General features: G+C 41.8%; 1 protein-coding gene across 1 annotated transcript; it reads left to right on the forward strand.

The window, feature by feature from the left end:
- On the forward strand, nucleotides 647–6,478 carry LOC109231544. Its single transcript, XM_019397204.1, has 3 exons — nucleotides 647–758; nucleotides 5,547–5,840; nucleotides 5,952–6,478. The coding sequence occupies exons 1-3, from the start codon at nucleotides 647–649 to the stop codon at nucleotides 6,476–6,478; spliced, it is 933 nt and encodes a 310-aa protein (XP_019252749.1).

A 22,156-nucleotide genomic window follows, 5' to 3' on the forward strand; every position in this document is an offset into this window, starting at 1 on the left:
GTGCATTTCAGTGTTATCGATGTCCGTTTGGGATTTTGAGTCTGGGAATAGCTCCATATGGTGATTCTGGTATTGGGAGCGCGTGCAGAAGTGAATTTGGAGGTCCGTAGGTCATTTTGGAGTCATTTGGCTAAAGTTAGAAATTTGAAGGATTTGAGAAGTTTGACCGGGAGTGGACTTTTTTATTTCGGGGTCGAACTCCGATTCCAAAAGTTGGAGTAGGTCCGCAATGTCAAATATGACTTGTGTGCAAAAATTGAGGTCAATCGAACGTGATTTGATAGGTTTCGGCATCGAATGTAGAAGTTCCAAATTCTAAAGTTCATTAAGATTTTAGCATTGTTTGATGTGATTTGAGGCCTCGAGCAGGCCCACGTTATGTTATGGGACTTTTTGGTGTGATTATATGGTGTCACGGGGGCCTTGGATGGATTCCGGGTGGTTAACGGATTGATAATGGAATTTGCGGAAGGGCTGAAGCAGCTAGGCTTCCGGTGTAACCGCACCTACTTGAAGAGGGCCGCAGGTGCGGGCCCGCATGAGCAGGAAGGGACTCGCAGAAGCGTATTTTACTGGGGGGGGGGGTGCATGGACCGCAGATGCGGTCAAGGTCCGCAGAACCGGGACCACACCTGCATGCGTGGAGATGCAGAAGCGAATGGGAGCCGGAGATGCGGAGTTGAGGGGCCTGGTGAAAGACCACAGAAGTGGTAGTGGGGGCACACCTGCGAACCGCAGAAGCGGTCAAGTGATCGCAGGTGCGGAAATCGGGCTGGGCAGTGTGTTCGTTTAAAATGATGGTTTGGCTCATTTTCACCTTATTTCCTCCATGAGAGTCGGTCTTGGAGCGAGTTTGGAGTCCATTCTTCGTCATCAATATCAAGGTAAGTTATTCCTGCTTATTGTGAGCTAAATACACGATTTATATAGGGATTTAAATATGGAAATCAGTAGAAATTTGGACATTTGGTGGAAAAACCTAGAATTTGTATTGTAGATTTCAACCATGATTTTGGGCATGGAACTTGGAATAAAGTATATATTTGAGTTCGTGAGGTTAGGGGTAAAGTTTATCTTCGAAAAAATTCGGAATTCGGGCACGTGGCCCAAGGGTGATTTTTATCAACTTTTCGATCGGGGTGAGAAATTGTTATAAATTGGATTATAATGAGTATTCGAGCGTATACTAATGGGTTTGCATAATTATTGGCTAGCTATGGAGCGTTGAACATCGGTTTGAGTCGTCGGAAGGGCTTGGAAGCCGGTTATGGAACTTCAGAGCGAGGTGAGTCTCCTTTCTAACCTTGTAAAAGAGAATTAACCCCATAGATGAAATAATTAAATAGGTGCTCCTGTTTGTGGGGGCTACGTGCGCACGAGGTGACGAGAGTCCGTGCGTAGCTACTATTATGCCTATGTTCGGGTAGTTTTAGGCTACATCATGCCTTATTGATATTGTTGTTGATTTATGTTTACTCTTTGCCTTGAGAAGAAATAAGATTGAGGTTTGCCTAATAATTGTGTTGGAAGGAATTTAAATTGAGGAATTCAAGAATTTATGTGTTCCAATTAAACTTAATATTTTCAAAAAGAATTGAGGAATCTTATAATAACTGAAAAAATCTATGAGTAACCGTGTCGCATGTATGTTTCGCGTGCGGGGAAAATTACCTTAAAAGCTTCACGTTGAATTGTCTCTATTTTTGAAAAGAATCAAGAAAAGGATTTTGATTTATTAATAAATTTATATTTGACCGTGTCGCATGTATGATTCGCGAGCGGGGAAATACCTTAAATCTATATTTGACCGCGTCGCACATATGATTCGCAAGTGGGGTATTTCCTTCTACTACTCTCATGGGAGCAGGCCGATCGCCTCGGCAGGTTAATAGATGTATCTATGGTTCGCGCCATTCGACCCTCTTTGCAGTGCACAATTTACTTTTATGTTGAATCAGGTCGAATATATATATATACACTCATGGAATCGTGTGTGACATTTGGCTAGAAGACAGTGTATCTGAGGGTTTTTCCCTGATTTGAATTATGACAACTTCCTTAATGAACTCCACTACATCTATATATATGCTCCATTTACGGAGGGAAGTTGCTTGTTGAGAGCTTGAGTAAAATTATAAAGAGGGGAATTGCATCACGTGTTTAATACTTGTTTATTTCATATATTTACTCTGTTTCATGTTTATTTACTTGTACCCGATATTATTGGACCACTAGTAAGTGTCGGAGTCGACCTCTCGTCACTACTTCTTCGAGGTTAGACTGGATGCTTACTGGGTACGCGTTGTTTTCGTACTCATACTACACTTGCTGTGCATTCTTATTGCACAGGTACATGTATCTCTAGTGGCCTAGGGCGTAGCAGCATGGTTGGTACGGAGACTTAGGTGAGCTGCATCCCTCGAGACGACCCGCAGCCAGCAGAGTCTCTTTCAGAGTATTGTGTTTACTTTCTGTCCAAATTTGTATTCCGGACAATTATTGCACTTCATTTTATTTTCTAGTGATTACTCATGCACTTGTGACACCGGGTTCTGGGGTGATTATGGGATATTCAGTATTGAAAATTGTAAACAGTTTTGTTTATACTGTGATGGTTACTTTTTACTAGTTAAATTAAAAGAATTTATGGTTTCAAAAAAATTAAAATGAGAGTTTAATATTAATTATTTAATGTTGGCTTGCCTGATCGAGGTGTCCGGTGCAATCACGGCATTTAATGCATTTTGGGTCGTGACAATGTGGTTGTAATTTTTAGTCTATTGAGGTGATGTACTTCCACTCTTCAGTTTCTATGTAGCTAATTTGTATATACCAAGTACTAACTTTTTTCCTATATATAGCAAGTTCACTTTGGGTGAAAATCATAAGTTTTTTTCCAAAAAATAAGCTGCTAGGTTCAAGTCGTTTTCTGCCTTTTTCTCGTCTTTATTATCTTCTCATTATGTGGATGTTTTTCCATCAATTTGATCCCGGGAAGGAGAAGAGAAGGCAAAGGGGGAAGGGAGAAGATGAAAGTCGACATAATACATAACGTGTAAGATAAACTGTCATCAGTACGAGAGGCGTATCTAGAATTTAAGTTTTATGGGTTCAACGTGTAAAGTTTTTAGCATTAAACCCATTGTACTTTTTAACGTTAAGGGTTCATATTGCTATATATCGCAATATTATTGTATTTTACGCATAAATTTATACTCTCCGCTAAAAGTACTAGGTTTAGTTGAACCCGGTACCAATGCCTTGCATCCGCCTCTGATCAGTACAGCTAGAATACAAGTCTTGTGTTAGTTTATGTAGTAACTCATCTTTGGCAGGGGCGGAAGCCGAATCAGTAATTTCAATCCAAATCCTGTATTTATATTTAAAAATCTTACATACTGATAGGAACATGTGGAGGTCGAGCATTATGGTGGTAGGCTAGGGGGTAGTCGTGAGTTCTTCCCTCTTTGTACCGGGTAGTTTTTTAGAGTTTCGTTAGGTTTGTTAGCGGTCTTTGTTGTATCCACATTGGTGTTTTGCATAGTTTTGTGTTATTGACCTTTCACTTATTTGTTGTGGTTATTTTCTTTCTGGTCTTTTATTGTTACATGTCTTTTCTCTTATTTCTTTTCTGATATTATTGTCTTTCCTGTTGAGCCGAGAGTCTCCTGGAAACAGCCTTTCTGCCCTTTTCGGGGCAGGGTAAGGTCTGCGTACACTCTACTCTCCCCAGACCCCACTAGTGGGATTTTACTGGGTATATTGTTGTTGTTGTTGTTTATATACTGTATGTACAAAAATTAAATTCAAAACTCATGCGTAAAACCATTAAATTCAAAACTCATGCTTGATCCCTTTGCGCATCGCCTCAAGACTTGAGAACAAAACAAAGAAACATCATTATTAAGGCCAAATTACTCCAAGCTGGTCCAATACAAGTCAATGTTGAAATTATGGGACTTTGGTGCGTCACAAATCAAAACCCAAAAAATAAAAGTAAGAAGTACAAAAATGGTTCTGTTCGTTGCTACAGCTTCAACAGTGTGACTGTATGACTTTGAAAAAAAAGATGGTGTCATTTCGTATCTGAGGTCCCGAATTCCTCATAACATTAGAGGGGCGTTAATTGAAATGACGGGTTTCCTATCTGAAAAGACTGAAATGTTTGTGAAGCTTCAATTCTTCAAAACTCTTGACTAGAATATTGACAGAAAATACATTTTGGAGATTCGATATTACTTCTTTTTGCCTTAAATATATATACGTTGAAGTATACTGTCTAAAGCAAAAGTAAATTGGTGACATAGTAAATAAAATAAGTAATATACAATAATCAGTTAATTATTCTAATCTACACAGTTGTATTTAATCTGAACTTATTTTGTTTAAAATACTACGTCTACAGTTGCATAGTACCAAGCAGTAGAGTAGTGCTTGTGGTTACTTTCATGATAAAACAATGGAGTCACTCAGGGATGGAGCTAGAGGGGCAGAAGGAGGCTCATCTCAATTTTTTTTATCGAAAAATCACAGCTTAATTATATTTAAGATCAAAATTATTATTTTTATAGAGTAGATATTATATTGAATTGAAGAGATTTTTATCTCCCTATATTACATATGAAACTTTATTACTATATGGGTCAAAATCCAACTAGAGAAATTCGGCACGCGGAGACGATTGTCATGAGTGACCTGCAAATCAATATGGGCAGTTTGGCCGAGGTCGATCAGTGATCAACAACAAGCCACTGAGTGGTTCATCAGGGCCGAGGTCGAGCAGCATAGATAGAAGTAACGGCTAGTTTTGCTTTGGAATCTTTAGAGGGAATATTCTATTGAATATTCTCTCTATTTGTACTTTTTAGGGTTCTTTGTGAATATCCCATATAAATAGTGTGAGAGATAAGGCTAAAGGCATGTAATATTCTATATGATAAGAACACTTTTGAAAACTAAGCTCTCAAGATAAATACAAAGGATAACTTTCTAGAGAGATTAGACCTTTTTGGATTATCTATTGTCAGTTCCACCAGATCTGAGAAAGTGCTCAACATTCTCTTATATTCTTGTCATTCATCATTGTCAGAGGGAGGAATCATTCACCTCGTTCAATATTGGGTGAATCTTCCTCCTTATTTACATTTATTGCTATTGATTATTATTTAATACTTGATACTTCACACACATTATTACATTCGTTACGTTTATTGTTAGCACATTCTGTTTCTTCACTGCTCAAACCGTTCGTACTGTCAACTCAAGATCTAAAGTTATTAACTTTAACTAGGATTAACCCTTCTTAGTAAATGATAATTAGTTTAACCAAAGATTATCATTTTTTGGTCAAACAATTTGGCGTAGTCTGTGGGGATATTCTAGTTAAAATCTTAGTCTCTTTCAGATCTAAAAGAAAACCACACAAAACCTTGCATGTTCTTGCGTGCATAGTTGAACATGGCAGGTAATGGAGAGAAAAGAATGAAGGAAGTAGCCAGTCTTACTAACAACCTCCTAAAACACCATCAACGAAGTCGCTGGGACAGATGCTGAGGACGTGACACCAGACGCCTCCCCCAGGCGGAATGGTTCACCTCTCCCTCATGGCAGCATCACAGCCTCACACGGTAAAGGGGGCTCTACATCCACAACGGAAGAGGCACCACCAGCAGTGAAAACGCTGCTCGAGGCGTGGTTGACAAACACGCTGACTAGCATTCTCGACAAGCCCATCCAAAGGACGAACAGAGAAGATGCGAGAGTTTGCGTCGCACCAGCGACAGACGAGCAGCAAGGCCCTCCTCTTGTAACAGGTATTACTCACAATGTTAATGATGCAGGTAACGACACCCTCACAGCCATTTTGAGGAAGATGGAAGAGATGGAGAACGAGAACAAAATGCTCCGCGACCAAATGAAAGAGCATCAAGAAAGGGTAGACAAAATACCAGGCGCCCCAAAACTCTTACCAAAAAAGGATGCCGGCCGATTTGTTGAGCAACCGTACAGTGATGAAGCTGCACCACACGCCATAACTAAAACCTTCAAAATGCCGCCATACTTGAAAATATACGACGGCACGATGGACCCTGAGGATCATGTGACCCACTACGTCACCGCAGTAAAAGGCAACGACCTCGCAAAAGAACAAGTGTCTTCCATATTATTGAAGAAGTTTGGAGAAGCCCTCACCGGGGGAGCACTGACTTGGTACTCACAGCTACCTGCACGTTCCATAGAGACGTTCGAGGAAATGGCCGACAAGTTTGTAACTGTCCATGCCTGGGCTAAGAAAGCAGAGGCGAGGGTGAATGACATATTTGCCATTAAACAATCACCCGGTGAAGCACTAAGAGATTTCCTCGCCCGATTCAACCGTGTGAGAATGACCTTACCAAAATGTATCCGAGGGAATGGCAGTAGCAGCTTTCCAGAACGGGTTAAACAGGAACGGTTCGAGGGCGACCAGAAAAGTTAAGCCGACTCATGAAATATCCCCAAACCACTTGGGACGAGATACACAACGCCTACTGCGCCGAAGTGCGAGCTGACGGGGAAGACCTCAACGGGCCAACTCAACGACTAACCTCAATCCAAATGGAATCCAAAAAAGACCGAAGAAATGACAACAGAAGGGACCACGTAGGCCCGCGACCCAACCGTGAAAGACATCAACCATATGTTAGAGCCGCCGTCATACCACCTCCCCGTCATGGCGATGGCCCATCTAGGCCGCCAACAGGGACTCACCGAAGCGAAAAAGGTATGCCTCCACTACTATCTGCCCACAATTTCTGTGTTTCTCCCTCAGAAATAGTCTACGCCCTGGAGAAGCTCAGCCCAAAAATGAAGTGGCCGTAGAAGATGAGGTCCGACCCAAACACCAGAAAGTCAAACGCCCTCTTTGAATTCCAGGAACAGGGCCACAAAACCGAGGACTGTATCGCTCTAACGCAAGAGGTTGTGAACATGTTTCACCAAGGACATCTGAAAGAACTTTTGAGCGATCGAAGAAAGGCAAATTTTGCTCGAGGACGTGAACAGCATCAGGTCCACCAGAAGCGCCCTCCCCAACTCGAACCATCCAAATGATCATCGGGGGAGGCAACGACTCGTCAATCAACAACGTAAAATTCACAACCACCCACAAGCTGATACGGTCAATCACTCATGAACGGTATGACGAACACGAAGAGAGTATCATCTTCGATAAGTCGGATACCCACGGTTTGGTCTTTCCTCATTATGACGCCCTTGTTGTTACTTTACGCATCTTAGATATTGATGTAAAACATAATATGGTCGATGATGGGAGCGGCGCGTGCACTGTCCACCCTCAAGTTCTCAAACAAATGAAGCTCGAGGATAGGATAGTGCCACGCTGAATCACATTGATGGGTTTTAACAATGCAGTTGAGCAAACATCTGGAGAAATCATGCTACCCGTCTTGGCCGACGACGTCACTTTGGAGACCACATTCCACATCATGGACCAGGATACGGCATACAACGCCATAATTGGTCGGCCCTGGATACACACCATGAAAGTCGTCCCCTCCAGCTTATATCAAGTCATCAAATTCCTACCCCTTGGGGGGTATTCAGCATCCGAGGAGAGCAACGCACTGCCCGAGAGTGCTATCGCATCGCCTAAGACTGCAAACACACCCAACAATTGAAAGGCAAAGCCGAGGCCGCATAGCAATTAATAGGGTCGGGGTCAGGTGATGACGAAGGGAAAGATGTCATCAGAGACCCCAAAATTGTAGAGGCCACAGGGTCGACCGTAGAGGATCTCCACCCCGTACAACTCGACAAAGACGACCACAGCAAAAAAGCCTATGTCGGCCACAAACATTAGGAACCAAGTAAATTCCATCAATCTTTAGCTAACAACGCAGACTTGTTTGCCTTTTCCCATGCAGATATACCGGGCATCCCGAAAGAGATAGCAATACACAAGTTGAATGTCGACCCATTTTACCCCCCAGTGCGGCAAGTTAGGCAAAAATTCAACTCCGCAATAAATGATGCGGTCCACGGGGAGGTTGAAAAACTACTGGAAAACAGCTCTATCAGAGAATCAAAGTACCCTCAACGGGTCGTCAACATGGTCATGGTGAGAAAGAAAAATGGGAAATGACGGATGTGCGTAGACTTCACAGATCTGAACAAAGCCTGCCCGAAAGACTCATTCCCACTACCCATATTGACCAGATCATTGGCACAACTGCCGGGCACGAGCTATTAAGCTTCTTGGACGCCTACTCGGGCTACAATCAGATCCTCATGGAGGAGGAAGACCAAGAAAAGACCACTTTCATCACTCACCAGGGGACGTACTGCTACAGAGTGATGCCTTTCAGGCTGAAAAACGCGGGGGCGACGTATCAGAGGTTGATGACAAAAATGTTCAAAGACCAGCTCGGCAAAACCATCGAAGTCTACATCGACGACATGTTGTTCAAGTCAAAAAGGAAAGAGGATCACATCAACCACTTGAAAGAGGCCTTCGACATACTCAGACGATATGGTATGATATTGAACCCCAAAAAGTGCACCTTCGGCGTAACCTCGGGAAAGTTCCTCGGCTTCTTGGTATCACAACGAGGCATCAAGGTCAACCCCGACCAAATCAAAGCTATAGAAGGAATACCGGAGAACCTAACCAGTAAGAAATAGGCACAAAAGCTGACCAGCCACATAGCCACCCTATTGAGATTCATCTTACGGTCCTCCGATAGATTCCATAAATTTTTCGGCATACTCAAGAAAGACAATGGACTCCAATGGAACTCCGATTACGTCGAATCCTTGAAAGAATTAAAGACGTACCTATCTTCACCCCCGTTGCTCGCTAAGGCGGAACCTGGAGAACGTCTTCTCATTTACCTGGCCGTGTCCGATGTGGCTGTGAGTGCGGTCCTGGTTCGAGAAAACAAAGGTACACAATCCCCCATTTATTATATTAGCAAAACTTTGGTTGACGCCGAAACGAGGTACCCACACCTCGAGAAGCTAGCCCTGGCTTTGGTCGTAGCTTCACGAAAGCTTAGACCCTATTTCCAGTGTCACCTCATCTCGGTGTTCACGACCTTTCCCCTAAGGAGTATTTTGCACAAACCTGAGCTTTCGGGCAGGTTGGCCAAATGGGCCATAGAATTGAGCGAGCATGATATAACCTATTAACCACGAACAGTGATAAAGTCGCAAGTGCTCGCCGACTTCGTTGCCAACTTCAGCACAAAAATAATGCCTGAAGTCGAAAAGGAAGCCGCCCATACCTCCCCCAGAATACACGGCCTATGGGTTTTATATAACGATGGCGCCTCTAACGCATCGGGATCGGGACTTGGACTCGTGCTCGAGGTCCCAACAAGCGAAGTAATTTGCCAGTCCATAAGATGCCCAGATATAACTAACAACGAAGCTGAGTAAGAGGCCGTGATTGCAGGGCTAAAGTTAGCACTCAAGTACGGAGCGAAGCGAGTTATCCTACGATGCGACTCTCAGCTCATCGTCAATCAAGTCACAGGGACTTTCTAAATCAAGGAACAAAAACTACAAAAATACCAGGCAGAGATCTGCAAGTTGTTACCTGAGTTCGATGAATTCCACCTCGACCAAATCCCTCGAGCATAGAATATCGAAGTAGATGGCCTTGCCAAACTGGCAGCGGCTACTAAAAGCATAACCGGAGAAGGGAACATGGTCACTCTCCTCCACTCGTCGATCGATCAAATCGAGGTACGAACAATAAACCTAACTTGGGACTGGCGCAATCGTATTATCACATATTTGCAGGACGGAGTAGTTCCAGATGATAAGAAAGAAGCCAAGAAGCTTCGAATGCAGGCGGCTAGGTACAGCGTCATCAACAACGACTTGTACAAAAGAATGTATAGCGGCCCCCTAGCAAAATGCTTAGACCCAAACCAGACGCAATGCGTTCTGGAGGAAGTCCACGATAGTCAGTGTGGAGCTCACACCGGCAATTGAGCCCTAGTCAGATGCCTTATACGAGTAGGCTACTACTGGCCCACAATGAAAAAAGAGGCCGCCGACTTTGTAAAAAAATGCGAACAATGCCAAAGATACGCCCCCATGATCCACCAAGCGGGCGAGCACCTCCACTCAGTCACCTCGCCTTGGCCTTTATTCAAATAGGGGATGGACATTGTCGGACCCCTCCCGGCGGGACGAGGTAATGTACGATTTCTTTTAGTTTTAACTGACTATTTTTTCAAGTGGGTGGAAGCAGGTGCATTCGCCCAAATACGCGAGCAAGAAGTGATCGCCTTCATATGGAGGAATATCTTGTGCCGTTTCGGCCTCCCCAAAGAAATCAGTTGTGACAACGGGCCTCAATTCACTGGAAAAAAGATCGCCGAGTTCTTCGAGAAATGGCATATCAAAAGAATACTTTCCACGTCATATTATCCCGCGGGCAATGGGCAAGCGGAGTCCTCCAACATGTCAATATTGAATATCATGAAGAAGAAGCTCGAGAACGCCAAGGGATTGTGGCCGGAGTTGCTACCGGAAGTGCTATGGGCATACCACACAACGCCAAAAACAAGCAACACCGTATTCACTAGTCTATGGGACCGATGCAGCAATACCGGTCGAGGTCGGAGAACCAAGTCTAAGGTACTCACATGAAAGCAGGCCGAGAAACGACGAAAGCAGGAGGCAAGACTGATGTCGCCCAAACTCACACCACTAATTGGGATTATGAGGTGGTCGATGCAATTACAAATACCCAACGCGTGTCGGGGTCGATTCCACAGAGAGCTTTATATGGGATTAGGTATATACCAAGTCTAGTGTATGACGTTCCCAAGATTGCACTTCCACATATTCAGTTGTTTCTTTTCTACTTCTAATTTATATGCTAATGCTTGCAATTGAAAAGTTAAGAGACGATGTTTTTGGTATTGTTATTTTTCAAGTTTATTAAAGATCTAGGGTCTTGACTTCCACCTAGGTGGTTACCTAATGGATTATAGGCTATAGGGCAAGTTTGTTTGGTCGGGGTAGTAATATAGCAATCACACGCAATTACCCACTCAATACCTCTCGGTAGTTAGAGTGATTTTGCCCACTTTGGCTTTCTCAAGTCCAAATGGGTATTGCGCAAAACAAGTGATAAATGCTCAAATCGGGTCTTACTATCTCTAGATTCAACCCTTTAATTGGGGCTATCAATTTCTTGAGTTTACCCCAATTCCTTGTTAGCCAAGTTTTCCTAGACTTAGTCTCTCTTTCTCAAGTACAGACTAAGTCAACTAGGCATGAATCAATGTTTGCAACCATCAATTCTCAAATTCAAGCAAGAACAAGGCTAAATATCACTAACCCAATCACAAACAAGTCCTAAATAAAACACCCATTAAGTACCCACACTAGGGTTGGGTCACAACCCTAGCTAGAAATTTAGCTACTCATGGAAAATGAAGAAATTAAAGAAGAAACTAAGATAAAATTCATAATAGATGATTAAGGGAAGAAAATCTAGTGTTAAAATGTTAAACTATTACAATGTTACCAAATACAGTAAAGAAAAACGGCTATCTATTCTCATGTGCACACAACTTAACCTAAAAATGACAAAAAGATCTATTTATACCCAGCTAAAATTGTCGGACAAAATTGCCCCAGCGGAGGTTATGCGGCCACACAATTATATGTGTGGTCCGCACATTGAGACTTGGCTTGACAGGTTGGACTTCTGCGGCCGCACAATTCTGGATTGTGGCCGCACTCCTTCAACTTCTGCGGACCGCATAATTCTGAGTGCGGCCGCACTCTTGATTCTGCGGCCGCACAATAATGGTGCGGTCCGCACTTCTGGACCTTGGGCTTTGGCATGGGGGACTTCTGCGCACCGCACATTTCTGAGTGGGGCCGTGCTCTTCATTTTGCGGCCGCACAATAATGGTGCGGTTCGCACTTCTTCATGGACCAAAATCACAACTCTCTGAACTTCATATTCCGTGGCCATACCATAATCGGTGTGGTCCGCATTTTGCAAAGGAAAACTGACAGGGGTTGTCTCATGTTCTGCGGCCACACTCAATATTGTGCGCTCCGCATTTTGCCTTTTTAGCCTTGTTTTGGTCCTTGTCCAAAATTACTCCTTCTTGAGTTGATTTTCATCTCTTTAGCTCATATTTCAAAACCCCTGCAAGGAAGCACATTTCATTAGTTTTCGGGAATACCTTAAAGCAATTTTGAGCTAAAATGAAAGTAAAAGAGTGCAAATAAGTAGTCAAAATCCCTACTTATCAAAGACCTCGATGAGGTCGTAGAACGAAGAGACATGGCGTACATAAGGATGGTCGCCCAGAAACAACAGGCAGAGTGATACTACAACAAAAAATCCAAGATCATACCGCTCAAAGTCGGGGACTACGTACTCAAAGCCAAAACACAGGAAAGCAAGGATCCACGAGAAGGAAAGCTAGGGACTAATTGGGATGGCCCATACAAAATTACGGCGGCAACAAGCAAAGGGTCTTTCCAACTAGAAACGATGGAAGGAAAACTACTACCAAACAATTGGAACATCGCCCACCTCAAGTACTTCAACTTCTAAGGAAAGATGTTCTCCGAGCCGTACTCTTTTTCCCTCACCTGAGTTTTGTCCCAATTGGGTTTTCTCGGGGAGGTTTTTAACGAGGCGACGAGGAGGACATTTCGAAGTTAAGCATGAGCAGGTGAGAATACAAGTTATCAAGTTCATTGCTCGACCCCTCGAATACTTCTCCAGGTCAACCAATAAAGGGACTAAATAGACTAGGACTGGAATACCAACCCGAAAAACGTGTAAACTTCTCCAATGTATATATGTAAGCAATGCATACAAGCACATGATGGTCGCCTATGTCTCCACCAAGTTTTAACACCGCACCAATCAAGATACTCACATTCGACCTCGATCGAATTAACTAAGAGTAACATTCAACCTCGCTCGAATCAACTCACATTAGACCTCGCTCGAACTAATTAAGAGTAACATTCGACCTCTCTCGAATCAACTCACATTCGACCTAATTCGAATTAACTAAGAGTAACATTCGACCTTGCTCGAATCAACTCACATTTGACCTCGTTCGAATTAACTAAGAGTAACATTCAACCTTGCTCGAATCAACTCACATTGGACCTTGTTCGAATTAATTAAGACACTCACATTCGACCTCCTCCGGATTAGTTAAGAGTAAAATTCGACCTCGCTCGAATCAACTCACATTCAACCTAGCTTGAATTTCATTTCACAGTTAACCTCATCCGAATTAATTATGGCGGCGTTTAACTTTGCTCGAACTAATCAAAGACATACTCGGTCATGTTCAAGTTAACGCCTACCAACAGTTCTTTTAAATCAAGACAATCAATCGAGGAAAACATTCAAAGAAAAAACAGAGACCTAGAAATAAACAGCAAAAGTAGCATTCCAAATCAAAAAGGTATCTTACAAGGGCCGAACAGATGCCCACAAAAGTATAAAAAAGATTACAAAAAGCATCACTCAGCGCCATCATCCCCGCCTTCATCCTCTCTGGTCGAGTACGCATCATCATACCAAGCACTTTGCTCGATTCCGTCTAGCTCGTCTTCATCATTGCCCGCACGTGGCATGGCGGGATCATAACCACAGGCGATGTGCATGCCTTGGCACGAGCACCCTCGAACTCAACCTCAGTAACTCTCCTTGCCACCATCAAGTCCCTAAATATGTCTAGCCGGGCGGCATGGATCCACTTCTCATACGAATCCCACGCACCGCCAGGATAAGCGGAAGTGTGAGAGGAGGATGGTCGAGCCAATAGTTGCGCCCTTTCGACCTCAAGAGCAGCGACCTGATCATTTAAGTTCGAAAACTCTCCCTCAATCTCGCCAACCCGCTCATCAAGCCTTGCCTCCCTAAGCACGATCGTCTCCACTTCACTCGCCCGTTCAGATTTGAGAACGCGGATAACCTCCCCCGATTCTGCCATCCTGGCCTCCTCGGCCTTCTCCAACTCTGTCGTTTTCTCGATCAACTTATCACTCAAGCCATTGGCCCTAGCCGAACTCTGCTCAAGTTCAGCCCGCAGGGATGCCACTTGGGCCTGAAGATTGCCACACTCAGTAGCGACCCCTCTGCTTACCTCAAGCTCGTCCTCCTTGGCTCTAAAAGCTCCCTCGAGCTCGCTACATTTGCCGATGACCCTCACGAGTTCATCATCCTTCTGCCTCAACTAATCTCTATGAGACAGGAAATTACCGTTCGTGCCGAATTGGGCGCGTATCTCACGGTACTTGGCACGGTACTCACGAAACTTCAAAACCATTTTCTTAAAAATAACCTTCCGCTTCTCCTCTCGGCGGGCGCTCTCGATCTCCAAAATGAGAGTCTAGTGAAAAAGGAAGCCAAAAAGAGTCATTAAAAACAAAAAGGAGAAAGGACGTAAGGTACAAGAACAACAAAAACAAAAAAAAAAAACAAAAAAACATAACCTCAAAGCCATTCCGGATATGCCTAACGACAGATCGGCATCATTGAACGTCCGTAAAGTCCTGTTCTTGGTGCTAGAGCAGAGAGGAACCAAAGAAGGAACTATGCTCTCTGTATTCACCAACAAGTCACAGTCCAAGGGAATGACTATGGTGTGAGTGGATCCCTCCGACCTGACAGCAAAGACAGAAACTACATGAAGTGAAAAAGAAGACGGTATGAAGGTCGAAGCAACTGAAGATCGAAACAAGTTGACTTACCGGTCAAAGAAGGTTTACATCCAAACATCTTGTTGAACAATGACCACTCACGGATCCCCACCGTGTGGGGTAAAATTTGACTCACCCAGTCGCGAATATCGGTGACCAACGTAGGAGGCTCCTTCTCGGCTGCACAAAAGAGGGAGAAACAAAACAAGCAACCAGTTAGCAAAAACACTTACAGGCGAAGTTCCACACTTCAGGGAACCCACTGGGATTCTCCACCACGTGCTCGGTCTTAATGAAGAAGAAGTTGAACCAAATTTGACGATTTGCCTTATCTTCCATCTTAACCAATCCCTTGGTCCCACGATGGCGTAGGTGTATCACCGTACCCCTGTGAAAGCTTGGCGCAAAAAGGTGTAGCAGATAGCGGATGGAAATCTTGCGGTTGGCCAGCTCCGCGTACTTTATCAACATAAGGAAGAGTTTATAAATATAGGGGGAGAGTTAGGCCGGACAGATGCCATAGTAGCGGCAGAATTCCTCTGCCGGCAGGGGAAGAGGAAGAGAATAGCCCACTTGGAGCGGGTACGCATAGAAGGCAAAATACCCAAGGTGATGGATATGGATTATGTTATGGCCAACCGAGACCAAGTCGATATGGGCTGGGATGTTGTATTTGGCCCTAAGCTCGGCCAAGGCGGCCGCGTCCATTTCGGACTGCAAAGGTTCAGGTTCATCTGTAGCCGACTTCGAGAAGTCTGGCCTGGCTCTATTGTTACGAGGAACTATTTCCTCCATGATGCGAAAGCTCTCATCCTCAACAGCAACAACAGCATCCTCGTCGTGAGGGGGCATTCTCACTACTAGTGTAGTTGGTTCAGGAACCTCACCAGAGACAAGGGGTGTATTAGCCATTTTTGGTTAGTTTTAAATACAGAAGATACGAATTCGAAAGAGGCAGAAATGACAGGAATCACTCAAACCAGAAAGGAGAGTAAGAGTGCGAAAAATGGAAGCAACTAGAGTAGGAACACAGAAAGAAGAAGAAGAGAAGAAGAAAAGATGTAGGTTCGAAGGCTGGAAAATATAAAGGTTTACTCAAAGGATCCCCACCCTTATTTATAGAGAACACCGGCACTCGGATCAAGATAATCAACCATCAAATTCACAGGGATCAAAACGACAGGGACACGGGAAGCGATGCAACGCATCGGGAAGATGCGTAATTTTGATGCATGAGGCCGTGATGTCATTCTGAAGCAACGTCATTAAGTGTGGTTCTCAAAACACCATGTCACCATCTCGGCCGCGATCTTCACTATTTAACCTCCCCATCCGAATTTCTCAAACTACGACTAATGAAGTCCGCTCACCGAGCTCGACCAAAAGACGACCTCGATAAGCGAAGGGACTAACTGTATGGGTCAAAATCAAACTAGAGAAATTCGACACGCGGAGACGATTGTCATTAATGACCTGCAAATCAATATGGGCAATTTGGCTAAGGTCGATCAGTGATCAACAACAAGCCACTAAATGGTTCATCAGGGCCGAGGTCGAGCAGCATAGATAGAAGTAACGGCTAGTTTTGCTTTGGAATCTTCAGAGGGAATATTCTATTGAATATTCTCTCTATTTGTACTTTTTAGGGTTCTTTGGGAATATCCCATATAAATAAGGCAAAAGGCATGTAATATTCTATATGATAATAACACTTTTGAAAACTAAGCTCTCAAGATAAATACAAAGGATAACTTTCTAGAGAGATTCGACCTTTTTGGATTATCTATTGTCATTTCTACCAGATCCGAGAAAGTGCTCAACATTCTCTTATATTCTTGTCATTCATCATTGTCAGAGGGAGGAATCACTCACCTCATTGGGTGAATCTTCCTCCTTATTTACATTTATTGCCATTGATTATTATTTAATACGTGATACTTCACACACATTATTACATTCGACATATTTATTGTTAGCACATTAATTCCGTTTCTTCACTGCTCAAACCATTCGTACTGTCAACTTAAGATCTAAAAGTTATTAACTTTAACTAGGATTAACCATTTTAGTAACTGATTAATTAGTTTAACCAAAGATTATTATTTTTTGGTCAAACAATTACCCTCCCTAATCAAGTTCTAACTTAATTAGATGGGCACATACAATTTACCAATTATATACAAATTATTATTCATGAGTATCCCTTTATATTAGGAATTAAATAGGGAATTCCCATCCCTGCGCTCTCTCTCTCTCTCTCTACTTCTTTGTTCTTTTCCCAATTTTTCTTCCTTTATTTTTCTCTGCTTTTTGTCCTTTTTTTCCTGATGAATTTCAATTGTTATAATATAGAGTTTTAACTTAGCAATTTCCTTTCATGTTGCACAATTGGTGTTCGAATTGAAATAGTCAATCATAAATTTTGAAGGTGTTTGACTCTCTACCATTGACAGCCATTAAAAAGTTTCGTAGCTTTGAATTCGAATTTGGGTTTTTAAAAACTATTATTTGTTTGGATTGGGTGTTATTGAAAATAATTTGAAATATTCTTGGAGTTTATATCTCAATTTTGAGAGTGTTTGATGAAGATTAGACTTGATTTTGGCTGAATTTCAGATTGAAACTCGAAAAAGAAGAAGAAGATGGCATACAATATACTTACAAAATTTTATTAAAGTTGTATTATAATTGTACGTAAATTGTATTTAAGTTGTATTCTATTGTAGTTATATATTTTTTTATTTGAATGTTTTATAAAAGTTGAAAATAGTTGTATAATGTATGAAGCATTGTATGAAATTTGTATTTAAGTTATAAATACTATATTTTTACATAAAGCTGTTGATATGTATCAAAATTGTACAAAGAGATGAAGTTTTGATTGGAATTTCAGAGAGAAAAAAGAACACGCCACATACAAAATACATACATAAGACATATTGTATAAAAATTGGACGAAAATTGTATTTAAGTTGTATGATATTATAGTTATATTTAACTGGGTAAAAATAATGAATGAGAGGGGAATGCCGAATTATTAAAACAGATTGGATGGTCTCTCCTGTAGATCGTGATCTGTTAATACTAGAAATGAATTCTTTGTCCTCGCCAAACTTTATGACATGATTAAGGGTCATACAAAGCCAATCATAAGAATGGTGAAAATCAACTTTCTGCTAGTTTACTGAAGCCGACTCCTAAATTTCTAAGTGAATCGTATGGTATTAATGCCAAAGAAATCAAACATTTACTTCAAGTGTTACACATGTGTTTTTTTTTAGTTTCCCACCCGGTGTCCGGTACTCGCATTGGAGCCCGACTATATCCGGATTCGCGCCGCGTAGGGCTCCTTTCGGGGGGAAGCGCTCCCTACCAAGGATTTTTCCATACCCAGGGCTCGAACTCGAGACCTCTGGTTAAGGGAGGAGCAGTCCCATTCACTGCACCACATCCTTGGGTGGTAGTGTTACACATGTGTTGTTTCCCTTCAGAGATGAAAACTAGCAGCCTAATTTGGGACCCTTGGCAGATATATAAGTCCAGCGAGATGCTAACTATGAAAAAGTAATATGGCACGATCTTATGCAAAGTGAAAAAGTTGGGAATATTTATAGAAACTTTGAAAAAAGACATGGAGGATAGCACAAGTCTGAATTAACTTCATATGAAGCGTGGCTTCACTGCCCACGAATTTTGGCTCTCAATTGTTGAAGAGTGATTCAAAACTTTACTGTGTAGTAAATTGGGAATGGATAGTTTGGTTGAACTAGTGTTTTGGTTTCTGTTAAGTAGTTTCCTTTATTTACTCAAGTAAAGTTAGCTTTGCTAATAAAGTGCAATAGTGGGCTACAGGTCCTAGATATTAGGTCTGTTTTGTTTCTTTCAGGCAATATTCAAGTCAAGTAATATTAAAAACAAAGTTGACATCTTTAAGTTCCTTTCTTCTCTGTTTCTGCTTATTTTCTACTCTCTGCCCAACAAATTTGGCATCAGAGCCATTGTGGTCTTGTGGGCATTTGAGCGAACAACTTGGGTTCATTGGGTATTGAGTGATATTTTTTTTTCTTTTTGGGTCTTTCAGGGAAACACGAGAGAAAGAGAGGTAGAGAGTTACTTTGGCTTTTTTTTAAAAAACTATACAACAATGGCAGCAGTAGTTGGATTTTTTTCTTCTCAACCACTCATACCCATTTTTAATGGTGAGAAATATGAGTGGTGGAGCATCAAGGTGAAGACATTGCTCAAATCTCAAGAGCTATGGGACTTGGTGGAGTATGGGTTTATAGAAATATTTGAACCCAATGAAGAAGAGGAGGAGAATCTGAAAGAAATTAAGAAGAAAGATGCCAAGGCGTTGTTCATTCTTCAACAAGCAGTCCATGAGACTATTTTCTCACGGATTGCAGCAACAACCACATCAAAAGAGGCATGCTCAATCTTACAAAAATAATTTCAAGGTGATTCAAAGGTTATGGCAGTGAAGTTGCAATCACTAAGGCGTAACTTTGAAACCTTGATGATGAAGAACGGTGAACCAGTTGTTGATTTTTTGTCACGAACAATGGCAATAGTCGGTCAAATGCGTTCCTATGGTGAGCAGATTTCAAACGAAACGATCGTTGCTAAAATTTTGAGAAGCTTGACATCAAAATTTGATCATGTTGTTGCTGCCATAGAGGAAGCAAAAGATCTATCAGTTCTTTTTGTTGATGAATGGATGGGATCTCTTCAAGCTCATGAGGTGAGAATCAATCGATTGATAGAGAAGAATGAAGATAAGGCATTCCAAGTAAAAGACACAATCACCAAATATGGAGAAAATGATTGTCCAACAAGCAGAGGTCGAGGAAGAGGAGGATTTCGCGGTGGTCGAGGTCGTGGTCGCGGTTATGGAAGAGGCAGAGGAAGGAATGATGGGTACAGCCAGTCCAATGAACAAGGTAACACAAAGAATGGCATTCAATGTCATCATTGCAAGCGATACGGGCATATAAAGGCTGATTGTTGGTATAAAGACCAAAAAATAAATTTTGCAGCAACAGAATGAGAAAGACAATTATCTTTTTATGGCTTGTATTGATACCGACCATAGGCCGAGTGACTTATAGTTTGTGGACAGTGGTTGTTCGAATCACATGACTGGTACCAAATCCTTGTTCAATGAGTATGATGAGACACAAAAGATAAAGGTGCAGCTTGGCAACAAAGGGGAGATGCAAGTTGAGGGAAAAGGCACAGTAGAAGTTGACGCTAGCCATGTCAAAGTAAAAAAGTTGGATAATGTTCAATTTGTACCTGATTTAGGATACAATTTGTTGAGCGTTGGACAACTAATGACTAGTGGATATTCTCTTTTATTTGATGACGGTGCTTGTGTTATTACAAATAAAATGTCAGGCAAAAAGGTTCATATCAACATGACTCCGACAAGATGTTTCCGTTGGATATTTCTAACATGGAAAATTTTGCTCTCGCTGCAAGTGTAGAGAACGACTCAAAGCTATGGCATTTGAGGTATGGGCATCTCAATATCAAAGGTCTGAAACTGCTAAGTGATAAAAGTATGGTTCTTGGACTATCAAAAATTGGTTCTCTTGATTTATGTGAAGGATGTATTTATGGAAAACAAACCAGGAAATCTTTTCCCACCGGAAAAGCATGGAGAGCTTCTAAATGCTTAGAATTAATACATGCTGACTTATGTGGCCCTATGCAAACTAAGTCTTTGGGTGGGAGTCGTTATTTCTTGTTATTTACTGACGATTATAGTCGCATGAGTTGGGTGTACTTTCTGGAAAACAAGTCAGAAATATTTGAGAAGTTTCAAAAATTTAAGGCTTTGCTGGAGAATTAAAGTAGCTGCAGTATCAAAGTTCTTCGCACAGATAGAGGAGGAGAGCTCGTGTCCAATGAATTCAATTTATTTTGTGAAGAAAATGGCATCCATAGGGAGTTAACAACTCCTTATACTCCAGAGCAGAATGGTGTCGCTAAGTGAAAGAACCGTATCATTGTAGAGATGGCAAGAAGTAGGCTACAAGCAAAAGGACTCACAAATGAGTTCTGGGCAGAAGCTGTTGCAGCATCTGTTTACTTGCTGAATCTATGACCAATAAGGGATGTTATGAAACTCCTTATGAAGCTTGGCATGAAAGGAGACCAAATGTAAGTCATTTACGGGTTTTTGGATGTGCTGCTTATGCTTTGGTAAATTCACAAGCTCGTCAAAAGCTTGATGAAAAGTCTGAAAAATGCATTTTTATTGGCTATTGTACTCAGTCTAAAGCATATAGATTGTATAACCCTCTTAATGGCAAGATCTCAGTTAGAAGGGATGCTATATTTGATGAAAATACTAGCTGGAATTGGGATAGAGAACAAGGAAAACATGAGATTCCTATGTCCATTGAAGACTCTCCTGACAAACGACAAGAATATGCTCCAACAAGTTCCTCCAGTAGCTCAACAATTGCACCAGACACATCTGTAACACTTGAAGAAACTGCAGCTGAGCCAATTCCACTAAGAAGATCGACAAGAGTCAAGAAACCGAATTCAAAATATCCTAACAACATATATACTTCTTGTCAATTTGCTCTTGCTATTTCAGATCCGCTATTTTATGAAGAAGCTGCTGAAAAAGAAGAATGGCGGAAAGCAATGGTAGAAGAGATGAAATCCATTGAAAAGAATGGAACATGGGAGATGGTAGATCTACCAGAAGGCAAATATTCTATTGGCTTGAAATGGATATTCAAGCAAAGTTTGCTGCAGATAGATGTTTACAGAAGCACAAAGCTCGTCTTGTAGCAAAAGATTATGCCCAACAATATGGTGTTGACTTTGAAGAGACTTTTTCTTCAGTAGCTCGATTTGAAATAGTGAGGGTGGTTCTAGCATTAGCTGCACAATTGCAATGGCCAGTTTATCAATTTGATGTCAAATCGGCGTTCCTCAATGGAGAATTACAAGAAGAAGTCTTTGTAGTACAACCTGAAGGTTTCATAAAGGAAGGCAATGAAACAAAGGTGTACAAGCTGAAAAAGATAGTTGTATGGCTTGAAGCAAGCCCCTCGAGCATGGTATAGCAGGATTGATAGCTACTTTCAACAAAAGGGGTACATGAAAAGTGAGAACGAGCCCACCTTGTATGTGAAAAAGGAAGGTAAAAATGATTTCATCGTTGTTTGTCTTTACGTTGTTGATACCATTTATACTAGTTCCTCTATATTTCTTGTTGATGATTTTAAGTCTCAAATGATGAATGAGTTTGAGATGTCAGATATGGGTTTGTTGCACTATTTCCTTGGTCTTGAAGTCCATCAAGTTGAAGATGGAATTTTTATTTCACAAAAGAAATATGGCAGAGATCTACTCAATAAATTTAGCATGCTTAATTGCAAGCCTGCAGCCATACCCATGAATATTAATGAAAAATTACATT

This window comes from Nicotiana attenuata, chromosome 8 (assembly GCF_001879085.1).
Source record: "Nicotiana attenuata strain UT chromosome 8, NIATTr2, whole genome shotgun sequence".
In the NCBI taxonomy this organism is placed as follows: domain Eukaryota; kingdom Viridiplantae; phylum Streptophyta; class Magnoliopsida; order Solanales; family Solanaceae; genus Nicotiana; species Nicotiana attenuata.